Source organism: Eleutherodactylus coqui, chromosome 1 (assembly GCF_035609145.1).
Source record: "Eleutherodactylus coqui strain aEleCoq1 chromosome 1, aEleCoq1.hap1, whole genome shotgun sequence".
Lineage (NCBI taxonomy): Eukaryota > Metazoa > Chordata > Amphibia > Anura > Eleutherodactylidae > Eleutherodactylus > Eleutherodactylus coqui.
In genome coordinates, this window is record NC_089837.1 from 327,277,704 (window position 1) to 327,297,128 (window position 19,425).

The following is a 19,425-nucleotide window of genomic DNA, read 5'->3' on the forward strand; positions in this document are numbered from 1 at the left end:
ATTCCCTACAAACATGACTTTGTTACAGTTTAACTAGTGCATCCAGTGAACCTCCGAAAGAAATCTCCACTGTAAGCACGAACTGCAGTTTTTCTCATGTTTACCAAAGAAATTCTGCTAACATCTATGGGAAATGTAAGGCGAAAGACTGTATGACAAAGGGCAAAGGATACCAGGTTACACTATTAAGAGGAAGGTGTTTGTACTTTACTACAAATACTGTATCTTTAACAGAAAAGACATTTATGAATACAATTACTTCCTCATTTCAGTTAAAAAATATTATAAAAATGTATTTTAATGGATGACTAATTTTTGTTAGCAGTTTTACATTATCTATAACACACATCCGTGCGCCCAGAACACAAACATTGTTCTACTTTATAAAGTCTGAGTTTCTTAGAATCATAGAATGGTAGAGTTGGAAGAGACCTCCAGGGTCATCGGGTCCCACCCCCTGCTCAGTGCAGGATCACTAAATCATCCCAGACAGATATTTGTCCAGCCTTTGTTTGAACACTTCCATTGAAGGAGAACTCACCACCTCCCGTGGCAACCTGTTCCACTCATTGATCACCCTCACTATCAGAAAGTTTTTTCTAATATCTATATTGTGTCTCCTCCCTTTCAGTTTCATCCTATTGCTTCTAGTCTTTCCTTGTGCAAATGAGAATAGGGCTGATTCCTCTGCACTGTGACAGCCCTACAGCTATTTGTAGACTTCTTGTTTGCAAGCTAAACATTCCCAGATCCTTTAACCGTTCCTCATAGCACATGATTTGCAGACCGCTCACCATCTTGGTAACTCTTCTCTGAACTTGCTCCAGTTTGTCTGTCTTTTTTAAATTGTGATGCCCAGTTTCAATTATAGCTTTGATGCTTTAAATAGTAAAATACAGCCCCACATATTTTGCAATTATTTTACAGGCCTGTTAATGGGTCAGACATTGACTTATCAGGTAGCTACCTTCCAAAAGATTGCACTAGAGAGACAGTTTTCCTTCTTCATGGAAGGGCACTTATTTGCAAACCTTATAGATGTCTGTAATAATAAAAGAAATCTGCATTTTTAATCTATTATTACAGGACCACAGTCCTCATCCTTTACAGCTTCTCTGAAATGAGACCAGAGCAATTGAAATAAGGTAATGCTCATAGGTTAAATTAGTGGGAGTTAAGAACTCCAAATATATGTTGCTTTGAAGACAATAGTTTTGGGGGCTGTTTAGCGTGCCTGGCATCCTCCTGAAAGGAGTATTTGGGAGAAAGATTGAGGCGACATCTTCTGTCAGGGGCTCTAATAGGAAATTAGCATGGTTGAGAACACTTTTGAAGGGGTTTATTGGATGAGAGCAGTTTACTGACAGACAACAGCTCACGATATTTTCACCAAATATCCTTTTCAGCAGGATGCCACGCACAACATACAACTCATAGCCTCCTTCCCACGAGCGTGACGGGCTCCGCCGCGTAATATTACGCAGTGAAGCCCGTCACGGCGCCCCCCAGAGCCCCTATACTTACCTGCGGGAGATAGCGTGAAAACGCTTCCCCGCCCACCGCCGTCGCGTCGTGTGACACGCCCACCGCGTCACGTGACGCGGCCGGCAGTGTCACGTGACGCGCCGGCCGCGTCAAATGACGCTGCGGCGGTAGGTGGGGAAGCGTTTTTTCACGCTATCTCCCGCTGGTTACAGTGGGAGATAGCGTGAACGGACGGCTTCCATTGACTGCAATGGAAGCCGTCAGCGCGTACAGCCCGTCCTCACCCGCAGCAAATAGAGCATGCTGCGGGTGAGGACGGGAGAAATCGCGGTGCGTAATTCCGCGGTGGAATTACGCATCGTGAGCATTGTGCTATTAGGTTCAATAGAACCTAATAGCAGGGGGCCACGCAGCGGATTTTTGCCGCGAATTTACGCGGCGTAAATCCGTTCGTGGGAAGGAGGCCTTAAACTGGTTTTAGACACCGTATAATACTGCGCTCACCCCATACTAGTCTAACCTCATATATTAGACGCAGATCTTGCTCCGTGTATTTGCTACGGTTCTCCTGCTGTGGGACATCCTCAGTGAATACGTCCTGTGTGACCATACTCTATAACTGTCAACAACTAGCAAGATATTACCATGCAGTCATAGAAATTCCAAAACACTGAGTGCAGGCCAGTTCTTTCTCCCGAACTACAAAGGTCTAGCTAGAGTCCAGGAAATCATTCTCAGCTTGCAGTGTTATATACTTACAGATTATTGCCTGACAGTCCTACCATGATCAACTGCTGTTTTATATATTGAATATGAAATAGAGGAAAAAGAAATGAAGGCAAGACATTTAAAGGGAACCTGTCACCTCCATAGAGCACCAAAAACTAAGTTCTGGTGCTGTTAGGAGACGTGACAGGGAGAAGCATGATGTATTTTTTAATACTTACTGGCTCTATGGTTCCAGAGGTGTCTCCCTCTGAAGATTGCGTGGCTCATAGAAATCTGACTATTTTCAGATTGCGATGTGCGTGTTCTCAAATAGACTTGTATGGGAGAGCGCGTACAACAATCTAAGACTTGTATGGGAGAGCGCGTACAACAATCTGACAAGAATACGAATTCTGTGAGCCACGCAATCTTCAGAGGGAGACACCTCGGGATCCAGGGAGTGGGTAAGTATAAAAAATCCATCACCCGGCTCCCTGTCATCTCCTCCAACAGAACTGGAATGTAGTTTATGGAGCTGTGGGGAGGTGACAGGTTCCCTTTAATGAAGCCTGCCCAATAATAGTGGCTAAGTGTGCTGGATGTAATGCTTGCCTAAAGTAACTGCCAGCTAAATCAGAGGATTGTTGGTAAGAGCACCAAAAATTAAAAAAAAGTAATCCTAGCAGCATCTCCAGCCCAGAAGGTAGGCTGGAGGCATATGCTAGGATTCTCATTTTTTAAAATTTTCGTTGCTCTTACCAACAATCCTCTGATTTAGCTGGCAGTTACTTCAGGCAAGCATTAGATCCAGCACACTTAGCCACCGTCATTGGGCAGGCTTCTTTTTCTATCAAAGAGTAGAGGGATCTTGAATAAGTCTAGCCTATTTAATGTAGACTTGGTCACTGAGGGGTTAGTCTTGTATGAGCGGTATTAGCAATTTGGAACCCTAGTTTTGGGATCATTATTTGCTCATTACAATCTAGTTGATGTGTTGAACCTTTACCTAGCAATCACAGGGATTGGCCTCATTTTCTGCAGTTACTAACTAGGTTTTTCCTAGCTCCTACTGGGCAGACATCTCCTAGTATTTACTGGGTACATATCTATTTTTGTTTTTTTTAAACAATTGGACAAATCTTTGGCTCAGGATTAGAAGGGCTCCTGATGAGTTGCTTTTGCGACACAAACGCGTCAAGCCAAAGGAACCTATGAGCCTAGGGCACCTACTGTTCCAAAAGAAACATATTCACTGATTCTTTAAAATCACATTTAGTTCCAGAAAAATTGTTGGGGACCACATTGAATCAGGTTATACCTGGTGCTTTAGGCTGTGCGCATAATTTTTGTGCATAGCTTACCAACACTAGTGCTTAACCACTAATCTGCAGTGGACAAGCATCTCTGCTTTGGACACTGGTGTGCAGGCATTACTTGTTTATTCGGTAGCGAGGTAGCAGCGGCACTACTCTATCACGCTGTGCAAGTCCCTCTCTACAGATTTGTCGCTCTGATCCAATTGGTTGGTCTTAGACTTTATATTATCTGTCTGATCAATACACTGGAGTTGGGCTCCCACCACATCAAGGTGGAGACCCGTATTTGAATAGACAGAGCGTCCAGTATGCCTGTTAAGATATATGGTTGTTTTATGTTATTTGTCCTTGAAGCCTTCGTTTTTAATATTCATATTACTAATGGTTATGTTTTAAGGAGTCAGGTCTGTGAAGGCGATTTATTTTCTTTTTGATTCCCCTGTCTTCTGTGATTTTTTTTTAATGAACAACAGCAGAAGTAAAAATAAAAAGGAACAAACTGGAGACAGACATTAATTAGGGCCATCTCAAGGTGGCCCTGAGCTCCAATAGCATTTTTCATATAGAGATAATAGTATAGGATTATTATTTTGTTAGTGTATTTAGAGTAAATGAACTTTGTGCTAGCCATAAAAATGATAATTCCTGCACCATTTAGATAAACTTAGCAAAAAACAGCATCAAATGTCAAAAATTTTGACATAAAGAACATGTATAAAGAACAATATTTAAAATTATTCCTGTTTTCAGAGCCGAAAGAACAAATTTAGGAAACTAAAGTCATTAGACATAAGGATTAACAATTGTTGTTTATGGCCAGATTTCATTATCGTTATCTACTGCCTACCAATCTACCCTTTTGTTATCTAATGCCTCCTTTACACAAATAGTAATTAATTTATTACCAAGCATGTCTATATGGTGAGCTCAGACAACTTAATATCCCATGCTTATAGTTTTCTTGTCTTATGTTATATTCAATCTTCTGCTCATACAGAGGTGAAGACATGGACTGCACTGTCTATGACTTTACTTTATGGTTCTTTTTCTTTACTCTTAAAAAGGGTACAATCTTAGAGAAGACATGTCCAATTATCAGCTTACTGAAAAATTTGAAAAGTTATGAGCGCCATCTTGTGCCGACTTAGTAAATTACAAACAGTAAAGGAAAATGTATAAGCCTTCTACTGTCTATTATATAAAGCTTAACCATACAGGAAAAATTAAGAAAAAAGCATGCAAAAATGACAAGAATTTCTCTTATTTTTTATCAATAAAAATGTTATTTTAATGAATACGAAGACCAACATTATTGACAGCTAAGCAACCTACCATGTTGACCATTAGAACAAATTGATTTAATTAAGGGGGAAAGGGATGCCCCTTGCTTGGGACTTCCCTCTTTTAAGCATAGTAGCGAGCTGTAGCAAAGAACAACTCTCCGTCATGATTTAGATGGTAAATTCACTTCAATGGCACTTACATTGCCTTACATTGCTGTTTCGCTCTCATTTGCATGTAAGCAATGCGTAATACCCGAGCACAAAAAAAGAACACATCATGTTCTATCTTACCACATACTATGCATGAGAAAACCCATTGTTCTCTATTTGTGCATAATCAATGCCACTCATACATAATTACGTTGTGTATGGACGGCGTATATACGCGCCGTTGCAAAGTGACAGTGCAGGAAGTTTAAAGGGAAAAAAAGGAAGGACGACTGCACATGACAGCGTGCGTGAGATACCCAGTCATGCACAGTACAATATCGCTGCCATATGTGGCGATAGGCCGACTCAACACTCGCTACACAGCGGTAAAACATTGCGTGACTCACGCCCCTTCACAACATGCCCTGCCCACTTTAAGAAAAAACTAAGTTGTGGGGCCAGCGCAAAACATCAAAAAGTTTTTGCACAAATCTCTACTTGAGCAAAAAATTTCAACTTTTTTATTGCTAAGAACTGGCCTAAAGCAATTAAGGAATGTCCCTCAAAGTTAATTAGTCAGTGAGATGTTGTTTTTTGTTTTTTTTTTAAATATATGGTGGGATTTAAAAAAATGAAGATGCAGTAAGGATTGTCAGATGAGTATAAGTTATATCAGTATAAAGTTAATACAGTTGCAATCACATTATTCACCCCCCCTCCCCCCCAACACACACTATAATGTAGGTTTATTGCCAAATTTACAAACTTTCAGCTGTTTGCAAAAAAAGGGAAGAATTTAAATATCTCGTCAGAACTAATATAACAAGTGTATTCTCCAAGTTTAGCACAACATGCCATTTTTCACAGCTACTGCAGTCTCCGTTATTCACCCCCTTTATGAAAAAGAGTCTTTAGTACTTAGTAGAACACCCTTTTGCTGTTATGGCATGCTGAAAACATATAGCCAGACACCGGCTTCTGACAGCGCTTGTTTCATCACTGCACAGATAAGAATCCCAAAGCTCTTGTGGCTTATTTACCATATATGGTTTAGAACATATTAGAGCCAATTTTTCCTGTGCTTTTTCTCATACAGGTGTACGGCTTGGGTTTCAGGCAAGAAGTCCTTCAGCGTTCAGTATGCGCCTACTTGTAGAAACAGAAATCTCAGTACCTGCTGCCACCAAATATTGCTGAACGTCTATTGCAGTCACTTGAGTGTTTCGAACCACCTGTCTCCTAAGGAATTTGGGGGTGATAACTTCCTCTTTTTGCCACGTCCAGAACTTTGAACTTGTGAACTATGCTTTCAACCGTAAATTTAGGAACATTGAGCGTTTTTGCTATCTATTTGCATTACTTTCCTTATTTGTGCTAGGCAATGATCTCTTCTCTTAACTTTTCGAACTGCTCTCTTGACTTTCTAACATAACCAAACATCACAGTCAACAAAGTCCTAGGCTGTCCAGGTATTGGATGTGTTTTATCTCAAGCACACCTGATGCAACTAATGGAGCCCTTGATTAGTTGCACGAGGTGTGTTTAAGACAACAGCTGATTTGTAAATGTGTGCGCTTTTGAAGGATGTAAAACCTTCGGGGGTGTAAAACATTTGAGACTGAAGTAGTCATTAAAACTGTCACTTTGTGTTGAATTTGAAGAAACCACTTGTTTTATTAGTTGTGTTAAACTATTTAAGTTGTTCTTGTTTGGTTGATTCTTTGCAAACAGCTGAAAGATTGTAAATTTGACAACAAACCAAATTTTCAATGGGAGTTGAGTAATTTTGACTGCGGTTGTATGCTCAATTCGCAAGTTACAACCAAATAGAAACCTTGATGCACCATTAGAAAAAAATAAAAACAAAAAATAAACAGTAACTGAGAAATGTGCAGAAGTGCCCACATCAGGCAGAGAGCGTTCTTTTTAGAATAACGAAATCTCTACTTTCTGAATTATTGGATTGACCTTCATTTCCAACTGGGATAACATTTTACATACTTCAGTGCACAAGTTCAATAAATAAACTTATGAACTTGTGAGATAATGCACAACTGAGGCACTCTCTTGTATATAGTAACCATTGCATATTAATGTGCATTCAGCACTGACAGTCTTCTTGCAGAGGAACATCTCCATGTGCAAAACCTCCCTAGAGATAACATTTTAAAGGACTACTAACGGGTTCTAATGACAGAATGTTATTCATTATAGAGTTCTAATAATTTGTTTAGGCTCATTTTACTAAATCTAAATCATTCTAACATGCACCTGTTGTGGAATTATAGAAGAAAATATTCTCTATTACCATATTCTATCATGTATAGGTCTACCCTAGGCACCATGCCAAAATATATGCATTTACTAATAAATCACAAAAGATTATACTACATAATCTAGAGCAATGTGGATCTAATGGACAACTATAGCGTTGGACAAGAGTCGTACATATATGTTGTTAACGCCAGGGTTGGAAGGATTTTATGCTACAGTGTATGTATTGGCACATGTTTTTGACAATGCTTTTATTAAACATTTTTTTCATATTAACAAACTCAACAGCCCTCAAGAAGGGTGAATATTAAACATGCAGGGAAGAGAAAGGGGGGGGGGGGTGAGGGTGTAGTATACTGACACATTTTTAAATTTCAGTAATGATATCAATACAAGAATTTGTATTATATTTGTATTAATTTTGTATTGATTTTAAGTAGTGGTTTTCAAGATTAGGCTGGGTTGACATAGTGCTAATCTTTATGCTCAGGCTTTTAGTCTTGGGGTTTGAAAAGCCAAAACTGTTATTCAAATGGAACCTAAAATGGAACTATTGACTTTAAAGAGGCAAATTTTGGTCTTTGCTTGACCTGACTTCTGTATGTTTCTGTCTTTTTTGGAGGACGGGAAGCTAAAGTCAGCTGGTCGGCTTGAAAATGCCTCTGATGAGGAGCTGAAAACTTCCTGAAAACATCATCAGTGACTAAACTTTGCACATCTCATAGAAGATATTGGAGTGCTGCTTCTTTAATTCATTGTTCCTTAGAGCCTGATACCTTCCTTCAGCAGTATCTCCCACAGTCCTGGGACATTAATACACTTCATATATGTGCATACATAGACACTGGACGGGTTACTGGGTCATACCTATTTCTATGAAAGATGGCTGTTGCATAGAACAAGCGCTTTTACGTTTTGTGTCATCTCTATTTCCTCACAGATTGTAAGCTCTTGTGATCAGGACCTTCATCCCTCTCTGAATTGTTAATAAGCTTATTACTATGTAATGTCTGATTTTGTCTGCACGTGTCCTCTGAACTGTAAAGTGATATGGAATATGTAAACAATAATACTATTCTCTCTATATATCATGTATGGGATAGAAATGGCTTCTTACCAACCTACTTGTTATTACAATTTTCAAGATTTTTTAGGAGCACAACAGGATTATAAAATGGGACTCATGCCACCCATATATGATGTTATATATCTCCATAACACATGATAGGTGTTATATAAATGACTAATAATAAAAAACAAATTTTGAAATCCAACTTAGTAACGCATGCATGGGTCGTTAGTGGAATGAGAAATAACTGAATGAAATGTGCATTGTGTTCTGCTGCTTGGCTTCTACTGCAAGGGCTCTTTCTGGCAGACAGTAAGAGAATACACGGCACGCCACACACATATAAATAGAGTGTAATTCCTAAACTCCTTCTCAAAGACACAGGATTCCATTTGTTTAGTAAATATTCCCATGGGATGTAAGCTTGTTCTAACAGTCTTTCCTGTTAAGTACAAGTGTTTATTTGATGCCTTCAATTAAATCCGTGATCAGGAATTAAAAAAGGCTTTCGGTTCTGCCTTCCAAAAAACATCCTTATTGTTCATATAACAGAAAGTAATTTATCAATGTATGAAGGCCTTAGAGTATATTCGCAACCCCAATGAATATACAGGCTTCTTCTATATTGTTGTTCTATTTTATGACAACTTTTCATACATGGATTAATAATCATTTGAATAACAACTTGCTAACATTCTTTAGGATAGCTGCACACACTACAGTGATCAATCGTAAAAGCATACATATCATGGACAATTGTCAGGCGGCACCTAGATCAGTGTTCCCCAACTCCAGTCCTCAGGGACCACCAACAGGTCATGTTTTAAGGATTTCCTCAGTGATGCACAGGTGATGTAATTATGGTCAGTGCCTCAGACATTGGTGTCCTTACTATAGGATATCCTGAAAACATGACCTGTTGGGGGTCCCTGAGGAGTAGAGTTTGGGAAGCACTGATCTAGACCTAAACAGCAAGTCCAGGTGCCGCCCAGCAATTAGCAGAGAAACGCATGCAGTTGTAGCAATCAAAAGCAGCGGGTATGGGAACCTTTACAGGGGTTGCCTTCTTCATAATTTATTTCTCAAAAACTGGATTAATAGCCCATACTGCATCTATAGATTGCAGTTCACTTTGATGGAGGGAATTCATTGCTGGGAGCTGCTGCAATCACTTAATGTGAAAGGTGTTTGCACAAACCACCCCTTTATTTATATGAAATAGATACATTAGTAACATGACTGCTTGTACAATGTTTAAAGGAGATGTCTCGAGGAAGCAGTTAATTTTTTTTTTTGCCCAGTCCCCCCCATTAAACACACATTACTAAGCCCCCCTGTAAATGACATTTCTAGCTGGTTCGTACTTACCGTTCCAGCGTTTCAGCAAGTTATAAAAGTTTCCTCAAGATGGCCGCCGGCTCTTTCCCAGTCGCTCGCTGCAGCCCGACGTGCGCGCTCCCGAGACGCCGCCAGCTGTGTCTCCATGGCAACCGGACGCCCCGCAGCCGCCGACCAGACGCCCCGCAGCCGCCGACCAGACAGCAGGTAACCGGCGCTAGCCCCCGGCTCCCCAGCGCTAGCTCCCCCGGCGCAGCGACAGCCCCCCCCATCGCAGCGACAGCCCCCCCGGCCTAGCGACAGCCCCCCCCATCGCAGCGACAGCCCCCCCGGCCCACCGCTAGCTCCCCCGGCGCAGCGACAGCCCCCCCGGCCTAGCGCTAGCTCCCCCGGCGCAGCGACAGCCCCCCCGGCCTAGCGCTAGCTCCCCCGGCGCAGCGACAGCCCCCCCGGCCTAGCGCTAGCTCCCCCGGCGCAGCGACAGCCCCCCCGGCCTAGCGACAGCCCCCCCCATCGCAGCGACAGCCCCCCCGGCCCACCGCTAGCTCCCCCGGCGCAGCGACAGCCCCCCCGGCCTAGCGACAGCCCCCCCGGCCTAGCGCTAGCTCCCCCGGCGCAGCGACAGCCCCCCCGGCCTAGCGACAGCCCCCCCGGCCCACCGCTAGCTCCCCCGGCGCAGCGACAGCCCCCCCGGCCTAGCGACAGCCCCCCCCATCGCAGCGACAGCCCCCCCGGCCCACCGCTAGCTCCCCCGGCGCAGCGACAGCCCCCCCGGCCTAGCGACAGCCCCCCCGGCCTAGCGCTAGCTCCCCCGGCGCAGCGACAGCCCCCCCGGCCTAGCGACAGCCCCCCCGGCCCACCGCTAGCTCCCCCGGCGCAGCGACAGCCCCCCCGGCCTAGTGCTAGCTCCCCCGGCGCAGCGACAGCCCCCCCGGCCTAGCGACAGCCCCCCCGGCCCACCGCTAGCTCCCCCGGCGCAGCGACAGCCCCCCCGGCGCAGCGGCAGCCCCCCCGCCCGGCGCAGCCCGGCGCAGCGGCAGCCCCCCCCGACCCATCACTTACCTGGGAGGCTTCTCGGGGCTGCTGGGCTGGTCTTCTCCGCTGGGCAGCTCCAGTTTCTGCACCTTCCTCTAACAGAGGATGGTGCAGAATGGCCGCTTCAGCGCGCTCCCGAGCAGTGACAGCTCGTCTGCGCATGCGCAGAAGAGCTGTAGCGGGGAGCACACTGAAGCGGCTCGTGCTGAATGGAGAAGACCGGACTGCGCAAGCGCGTCTAAAAAAGCAAGCTGCCAGCGAATTTAGACGGAACCATGGAGACGAGGACGCTAGCAACGGAGCAGGTAAGTGGAATAACTTCTGTATGGCTCATATTTAATGCACAATGTACATTACAAAGTGCATTAATATGGCCATACGGAAGTGTATAACCCCACTTGGTTTCGCGAGACCACCCCTTTAAACCCTTTGGATTCCTTTCCTATCCCAACTATTGGTATTAGCCCAAAGCATGACAGTCTAGAATTAGCTCTCCATTAGGCTACAGGTTCTCAACTGGAATACAGGCTTTGCAATATTTTCACACATTTTCTGAAATTTACAAGGTATCATGTAGCTAGTTTAAAATCCTACGTCACGAGCCATTAGGGTAAAGATGAGAGCATGCACTAGTAAATTGTAAAGGTTTCCATAGACATTAGATCAATGTAACAGGATTGGCCAATCATCTAAAGTATACGTGGAGTACCCAACTCTCCCCTGATGGCAGATGTCGCTGGAAAGAAGAATGGAGCAGCTGGATTTCAACATGCCCAATCCCTTATTTTCATGGAGGACAAGCTACTGCTAGAGGAGGCTGGAAGCAAATTCTTCCCTCTCCTTTTTGAGAATACATGTATACCTGGTCAAGTATGCGTATCGGAGGATCGGAAGGAAGAACTGTCAGCCAAACCACAGCTGAGGTGTATGGCCACCTTCAGTCAAGCAATTTTAGAGACAACGAAGCAAATACATCAACATTAGCGTAAATAACATTTGTAAGGTACAGCTGGCTATAGGTGCTATTTAACTGTTGTCAGGATCTGCCAACAACCTAATACTTATGACAGCAGCAAGACTATGCTTTGTTATACTGAGAGAGGCTTGCTCTCCTTGGTGTATGGCCATAAAACTGCACATTCTGCCAATCTAAGCATGCATCTTTATGTGAGTGCAGACGAGACACCTTTGACAGCTATTTTATGCACATTATTCTTTTCCATGGGTTAGATGTGGTATTGCAGCTCAGCTATATTCAAGTTAAAGGAGTTACCCCAAAATCTAAAGTTATCCTTTATCCACATGATAGGGGAGAACTTTACCTCCGGTGGGGGTCTCACCAATGAAACCCTCAACGATCCTGAGTGGGGATCTAGTGCCCACCGTTCCTCCTCAATGTGGGCTTAGTGTACTCCCCTTTCCACAGTGAGGAGGAGATTGAATAGAGAAGAAGTCACGCATGCACAGTGCTGTTCCATTCACTTTCAATGGTGTCTGTCAGAGATGTGCAAGCGCTCAGCAATTTCTGTCAGCCCCATTGACATGAATAGAGCGGCGGCCATGACTGCGTGGCTAGTGCTCCATTCAGTTAACGTCACTGCAGGTGTGAGAAGCTGCCCTACAATGGAAATAAGAGGGGGCGACAGGACTCAATGGTGAGACCCCCAACGATCATAAAGTTATTCCCTATCTTGTGGATAGGGAATAATCCACTTAAAGCTGCATCATCACCTACACCCATGAACAAGATTAAAGGGGTTGTCTCGCGAAAGCAAGTGGGGTTAAGCACTTCCAATCAGGAGGCTGGAATCGGCACATGTGACGGGGCGGAGCTACGCGATGACACGTAGAAGGGGCGGAGCCAGAACGCAGCTGCTGCCGGACAGAGCCGAAGGCAGAAGACCCTTCTGCGCAAGCGTGTCTAATCGGGCGATTAGACGCTGAAGTTAGACGGAGCCATGGAGACGGGGACGCCAGCGCAGGGAAGGTAAGTGAATAACTTCTGTATGGCTCATATTTAATGCACGATGTATATTACAAAGTGCATTAATATGGCCATACAGAAGTGTATAACCCCACTTGCTTCCGCAAGACAACCCCTTTAATGTCATATCTTGGTATATGTTCACAAATTTAGGCCGCCTGCATATGGCACGTGCGGATTTCCGCCACGGAAGACCTGCGACTCATCGCGGAAATTATTTTAAATGCTTGCAGACAATTTGCTGATTTGAGAGTTGTCCTGCGCAGATGTACAGCGCATCATCTGCGCGGAAAAAAAAATTGCAAGCCTTCCGCCACCTCCCGCCCGGTCTTCAAGCAACCGGAGAAGTATTCGCCTAAAAATCTGCAATGCATCCACCATATAATTGTGGATTGAACGCTTCGATAGAGATCAATGGAGCCCATCCGTGCTAAAATGGAGCATGCTGCGATTTATTTTCCGCTCGCGGAAGCTGCATGCGTGCATTGAGTTGCGGAAGCTCATGCTTTCCTATGGGAGACTTTAACAGCGAATCGTCTGTGCAGGTGCCGATTGCAGATTGCACAATTCAAATCCACCCGTGTGCAGGAGGCCTTATATTGTGCGTGATCAAGTCCAAGTGAAAAGACGGCATGGACCTTTTTTCCTTTTAAAGTCACGTTTGTAACATAAAACTTATTTAGAAGTGATTATTACCAATATCAAATCACAAGCTATTGAATGCTTCCCTCTATGATATGACCCTAGGTAAATCATCTTGTAGCATCTAAATGCCTTACAGTTGGGCGCTCATGATGCCAACTTTTAACCTAATTCAGATTGCATTTCTGACATTTTACTTTTCATTAAATGGGACATAGGTTTGGCTCCCAAGATCAGAAACTTTTAATAGTCTACATATATACATGGGGTGTAAGATTCGAGTCATCTGTTATTTTATCCTTATTTAGAAAATCTACAATGTGAAAATCAAGGTCACTTACTGTAATTAGTGTTAGGTGCACACTGCCCTCTACTGTCAGCAGCGGTTATAACATTTCTAAATAAATGCTCTCTACTTTGTTGATTCCATATCACATTTCATTTAAACAATGAATAGTACATTTATTCAAGATAATACTGCATACGATGTACTGATAATGCCGAAACACTGCATAATAAAACTACAAAACTATACGAAATAAAGTTGAAGGCTACTAAGACTGGATTTCTAAGTACTGTAATATATAATTATTAATACATGAAAAGGTTGTGTATTCTGAGAACATTTCAATCCACAGTTTTAATAAAGCACTGTATACTCTTTTATATTATCCGGTAAAAGGCAGCAATTCTGCATACTTACTTGTCACAAAAAACTTTTTTGTGAATGTGCAGCTATCAAAAGCAGCAATTTTTTCCTGTAGCACCACCACAAGGACCCTGTAAAACAAAGTCACAAATATATAAATGAAAAAAACTGGCACAACAAAAATGTTTTACATGAAAGCATAAAAGGCAAAAATATGGTTATGATGTTATGGTGGCCTGAATGAGTGCTGCTTAACCCCTTCGTAACATAGGGCTAAATACATCCTAACTGTACATACCCCATGAAGTTAGCACATCCACAGCATATGCGGTGTATGAAGCAAGCTCCATACACAGCGGGTATTGGTTGTCTATGAGAGCTGACACCCACCGGTAACATCTGAGATTTTAATAGAAAATCTGTTAAAATATAGTATACTGCAACACCATAGTAGTGCATTACACTATAAGCGATCAAACTATCACAAGTTCAAGTCCCCACAGGGGAAAGAAAAGTGAAGTAAATGAGCTTATTTTAGTTTTTATAAAAAGAAAAAAATGATTTTTAAAAAATCGCGGCATGCACTATTTCCATTGAAGTTAATGGAAGCCGTCTGATCTGCGGCCCTTCCGCAATCATCATTGCGGAAAGGCTGCAGAATTGGCATCATCGCCTAGCGACAGCGCGGGGGAAATCTGTACTGTGTATATGCGCTGGCGGCCCATCCACAGTACAGCAGAAAAGAAGAAAGGACAGATAAGCATGGTTGCTGGCAGAAGGTACTGGTGGATTCCGTGCAGGATTCTCCACGTGGAATCCGTGCCTGCCTGTGTGCATGAGCCCTTATAGGTGTCAAAAGATGGTATCGCTGCACCCATACTGACCCAGAGAATAAAGATAACATGCACCATTTTTTTCACTTTTACTGCACCATGAACACGGTCAAAATAAAAAGCCCCAAAATGGTTCCATTTTGAGTTTTTTCCAATTTTGCCCCACTTAGAATTTTCTTTAAATCTTCCAATATATTATATGGTATATTAAATGGTAGCATTGAAAAATACAACGCATCCCACAAAAAAAACAATCCATCGTGTAGATATGTCACCTGAAAAATCAAAAAGTCATGATTTTTTTTTGGAAAGTGAGGATACCAGAGCTACAGACTGTGACCTGGACGCAGGCGCATCAATGACCCTTGGTCATGAAAGGGTTAAAGTGTACCTCCAGTTCTAAAAACAAACATTACCACGATAGAGAGTAATCCATTGTATCACGGTGATTTTGTTTTATACGCAGCGTGACCAGCCAAGGCACTTACTGCACTTAACTTGATGGTATGAGACAAGGCTTCCAGGTCAGCAACTAGGTTACGGCCTTCACTGCAGGAGTCTGGCACTGAAAACAGTAGGCTAGATGCTCAGCAGGAGGACTTATTTCATACCGCCTAGTTAGATATAGCCTGTAGCGCGGACCAGGACCAATCCTGCTGACGTTAAAAAACAAAATACCCTAGTACAAAAATTATAAAAACTATTAGTTTGCAAACCCCTAAAGTATGGAGGTACACTTTGGGAGGGGGGGGGAGGGGTCTGACACGAATGGATTTTAATTGTGGAATCCGCGATCACCATCCATGCTGAGGATCTGCAGCAAAATGCAGGCATTGAAAGGCAAGAACTTTCAATTTTTCCTTCAGATAGAAGAAAAATCCCAGCATGCTCTATTTTGCCACAGACGGCCTCCACTGAATGCAATGCAAGCCGTCCGACCCGCAGCTCAATTACCATTTCATATGGGCTGCGGGTAGCCGTGTCATCACTTAGTGATGGTGCAGAAATACAAACAATGGGGTGTGTGTGTGGGAATTGTACTGTCCATGACCGATGGCGAAAAATCAGGTACACAGGATGACCGGCTAGGCTCACACCTGAAATCCGCTGCGAGCCTCCCTAAAGCTCCTGCCATGTAAATATCATAGATCTGTTTTTATAATAATTAAAAATATATTCAAGTTTTATCAAGCAAAATTACTTTAAAAAAACAAGCTTGTGGCCAGAAAGAACCTTGATGTGTTATCAGATTTGTTTTAAGCAATTCTTATACGTTATTATATGAAATTGGGGACAGCACCTTTTTATTCCAAAAACTGTGCCCCAAATGAGTTGGGAGGACTTGTAGTACCAAACACTGTCCATAGGCAAGAGTAGAGCTTTTTTTTCCTTCCTTATCTTTTAAAGAAAAAGTGTATTTTAACAATTACTGTATCTTACCAATAATCAAATTCTTAGTTATATTGTACAAGGATGCTCACTCTCACTGCCACAGCTTGTTGCTCAAGGGATTCTTCACACAGCCACATTTTGAGTTCAGAAGGAATGTTTTCCTCTCACATGATGCAATTAGTAACCATATCATACAGGGGTTCTTTGCCTTCCTATGGACCAACACTGCAGGATTGCAGGTTGGACTTTGGGCTCCGTTAGGGCTTTCCCAATTAGTGTTCCATTTTTGGAACATAGGGATTGAAATTAAACTGAAACCAAACGGATCCAGGCTGCGCTTTTTGATCCAGTAAAAAAAATCAAAAGGAAAGGATTCAAACAGAAACGTGCACTTTTTTCAATCATTGATTTCAATGGGAAAAACGGATCTGATTAAATTCAGTTTAACTTCAGTTTCTATGCTCCAAAAACAGAGAAGAACAGAAAATTGGAAGACGTAACGAAGCCCAAACACAGATGTGAATGGGGCCCAAGATTTTACAATGTAACTATTCAAATCACTAATTAAAACCCATTTAACTAGATTAACTATCCAATAAATGTATTTACCTAAATACCGTTTATATTCATGGTTTATTTTAACTGTGAACTATAAGCCAATGTTCCCAGCACTACAGAAACCTAGATGCACGGCGTGAACTTATAAATGATCTTTCATCTCGTATAAGCTGACTCTAGAGAACAGTGAAATGTAAGAAAATTGTTAAATGAATAAATATCAGAGAAAAAGCATCAAAATGGCTTTACAAAGAGAAAATATGAAATTAGAGGTTTGCACTTTTTGTGTAAGTCTGGTATTTCCTGTTTAACACAATGGAACAATCTGTAGTTATCAGGTTTACAAATTTAGATCTCTGATGCGCTCTGAAAGTAGGAGAGAAAATGCTGTCCTCATGTTTTTATTATTCTCCAGTGAGCAATTGATCAAGTTCAGTTAATGTGACTGTTCCGGCAGTAACTCCCACGATATGGAGCCTGATGAATCAACCCCCCGTCTCCATTTCCTTTGTCATTTCCTACTTGCTGCAAAGTCATAATGTTGTTACACATTTCTGCAGTGATGAAAATATGTCCTGTCGATTATGCAGCAAATGTATAATGAGCTTATCATACCGTATATACCGGCGTATAAGACGACTTTTGAACCCCGAAAAATCTGCTCTGCAGTCGGGGGTCGTCTTATGCGCCGGTAATACAAAAAAAAAAAAAGTGTAAAAAAAAAAAATTTTATTACTCACCTCCCACGGCGTTCTGTCGCGCTCCGGCAGGCTGTCGCTCGCTCCGGCAGGCTGTCGCTCGCTCCTCGTCCCCGCCGCAGCATAGCTTTCTGAATGCGGGGCTTGAAATCCCCGCTTCCAGAAAGCTAATACACACGCCGGCAGCCATGACAGCATTGAATGGCTGTGATTGGCTAAAGCACACGTGGCTTCAGCCAATCACACTATTCAATGACATCATTGAATGGCTGTGATTGGCTGAAGGCGCACGTGTTAGCAATCACACCCATTCAATGATGTCATTGAATAGTGTGATTGGCTGAAGCCACGTGTGCTTTAGCCAATCACAGCCATTCAATGATGTCATGGCTGCCGGCGTGTGTATTAGCTTTCTGGAAGCGGGGATTTCAAGCCCCACATTCAGAAAGCTATGCTGCGGCGGGGACGAGGAGCGAGCGACAGCCTGCCGGAGCGAGCGACATCCTGCCGGAGCGAGCGACATCCTGCCGGAGCGCGACAGAACGCCGTGGGAGGTGAGTAATAAATTTTTTTTTTTTTTCTCCACTGAATACCGGCGTATAAGGTGACAGTTGGGGGGTCGTCTTATACGCCCCGTCGCCTTATACGCCGGTATATACGGTACCTTTAACTAACAACATATAGCAGAATGAAGAGAAAATAAATAAATGGTTAAATACCGACTAATCCAACCCTCCTACATCCACATATTCGGAACTTCTGGCAACAAGGTTATCATCTTACTCAAAGTCAACTAGAATATTTGTAGGGATTACAACATTTCATGAAAATTCACACCCCGAAACACACAAATTGGATAATTAATGGTAAATGTCACTAGCTTAAAAGAACACACTGCTCCATAAATCACAGTAATACAAAAGAGCTCGCTAGTGATCAACTGCTTAAAGGGGAATACTACTTTCAGCAAATACAGCTGATTATTTGTATAATAAAGTGTTACCCATTTTATCCATATATATTTTTGTATCAATTCACCACAGTTGTCAACATTTCTGCTTGCTGTCAATCAATAGGAACTATTAGGTCTCATGTCCACAGGCCCACATGGTTTCCCCATGCAGAATCCGCTGCGGGATTCCACCCGGCCCGCTGTGGAGCTCTCCTCCATTGTGGCTGGATCTTCTATTTTCTGCCCGGTGGATGTGCTCGGGATGCTGGCGCTGTGACGAGCGCATGCGTTGTGCCCTCTTTTTCTTTTTTGAAACTCCTGCTTTCCCGCGGTCCACGGCATGGATGCGGTGACAGCTACAGACATGCCATGGATCCGGATGGCTTCCATTGGCTTTAATGGAAGCTGCGGGAGCAGTCCGTGCGGGAAAACCGCACAAAAATTGAGCATGCTGCGGTTGCTTTCCCGTGCGTGCAATCCACACGCCAGGGTAATATGACATCCACAAATATTTAATTACCTGCGATTGTACACTGATTCCCTACGGGCACAGATTGCACACGCAGGAGACTCTCACGGATTTTGTATATTGATTTATGCTGTGGACAGGTGGTAGGGATTACTGTTTCAGCAGAATTACCAGTGTCTTGTAACAGACTGTGTGCCCATCTAATGATCAGGACTGATACAGGTACAGTACAGTTATCAGTATCTTGATACTGCCCACCACATGACCAGTACTTATTACAAGTACAGTACAGTTACCCCCTAAACTGATTTGTGACCAAATCAACGTGAACAGGTTTCTATTAGAGTGTGTCAGCTGACCCATTGCTGCAAAGAGGGTATATTAATTTCCACCCCAAAAGAGGCACTAGGTTTGAGAGATTATTGGGGCAACTATCCGATGTAAAGGTACCTTAAAATAGGAAATCTTTTCTAAACCAATACGCATCGAATATGGCACCCTGCACACAGGTGGAAATTCTGCGGGTTTTTCCGCAGAATTTCTGCCCGAGCCCGCTTACATAGGGTTGCATTAGATAATGCAATCCTATG

At 43.1% G+C, this 19,425-nt stretch overlaps 1 protein-coding gene across 3 annotated transcripts in view; it reads right to left on the reverse strand.

Moving 5' to 3' along the window:
* Positions 1 to 19,425, reverse strand: part of BCAS3 (BCAS3 microtubule associated cell migration factor) — a 1,118,574-nt gene that overhangs the window by 933,892 nt on the left and 165,257 nt on the right. For all 3 annotated transcript variants that reach the window (XM_066575105.1, XM_066575107.1, XM_066575106.1), the window contains exon 9: positions 13,988 to 14,064. In XM_066575105.1, coding sequence (XP_066431202.1) covers positions 13,988 to 14,064 — 77 coding nt within the window. The remainder of the gene's footprint in view (positions 1 to 13,987; positions 14,065 to 19,425) is intronic.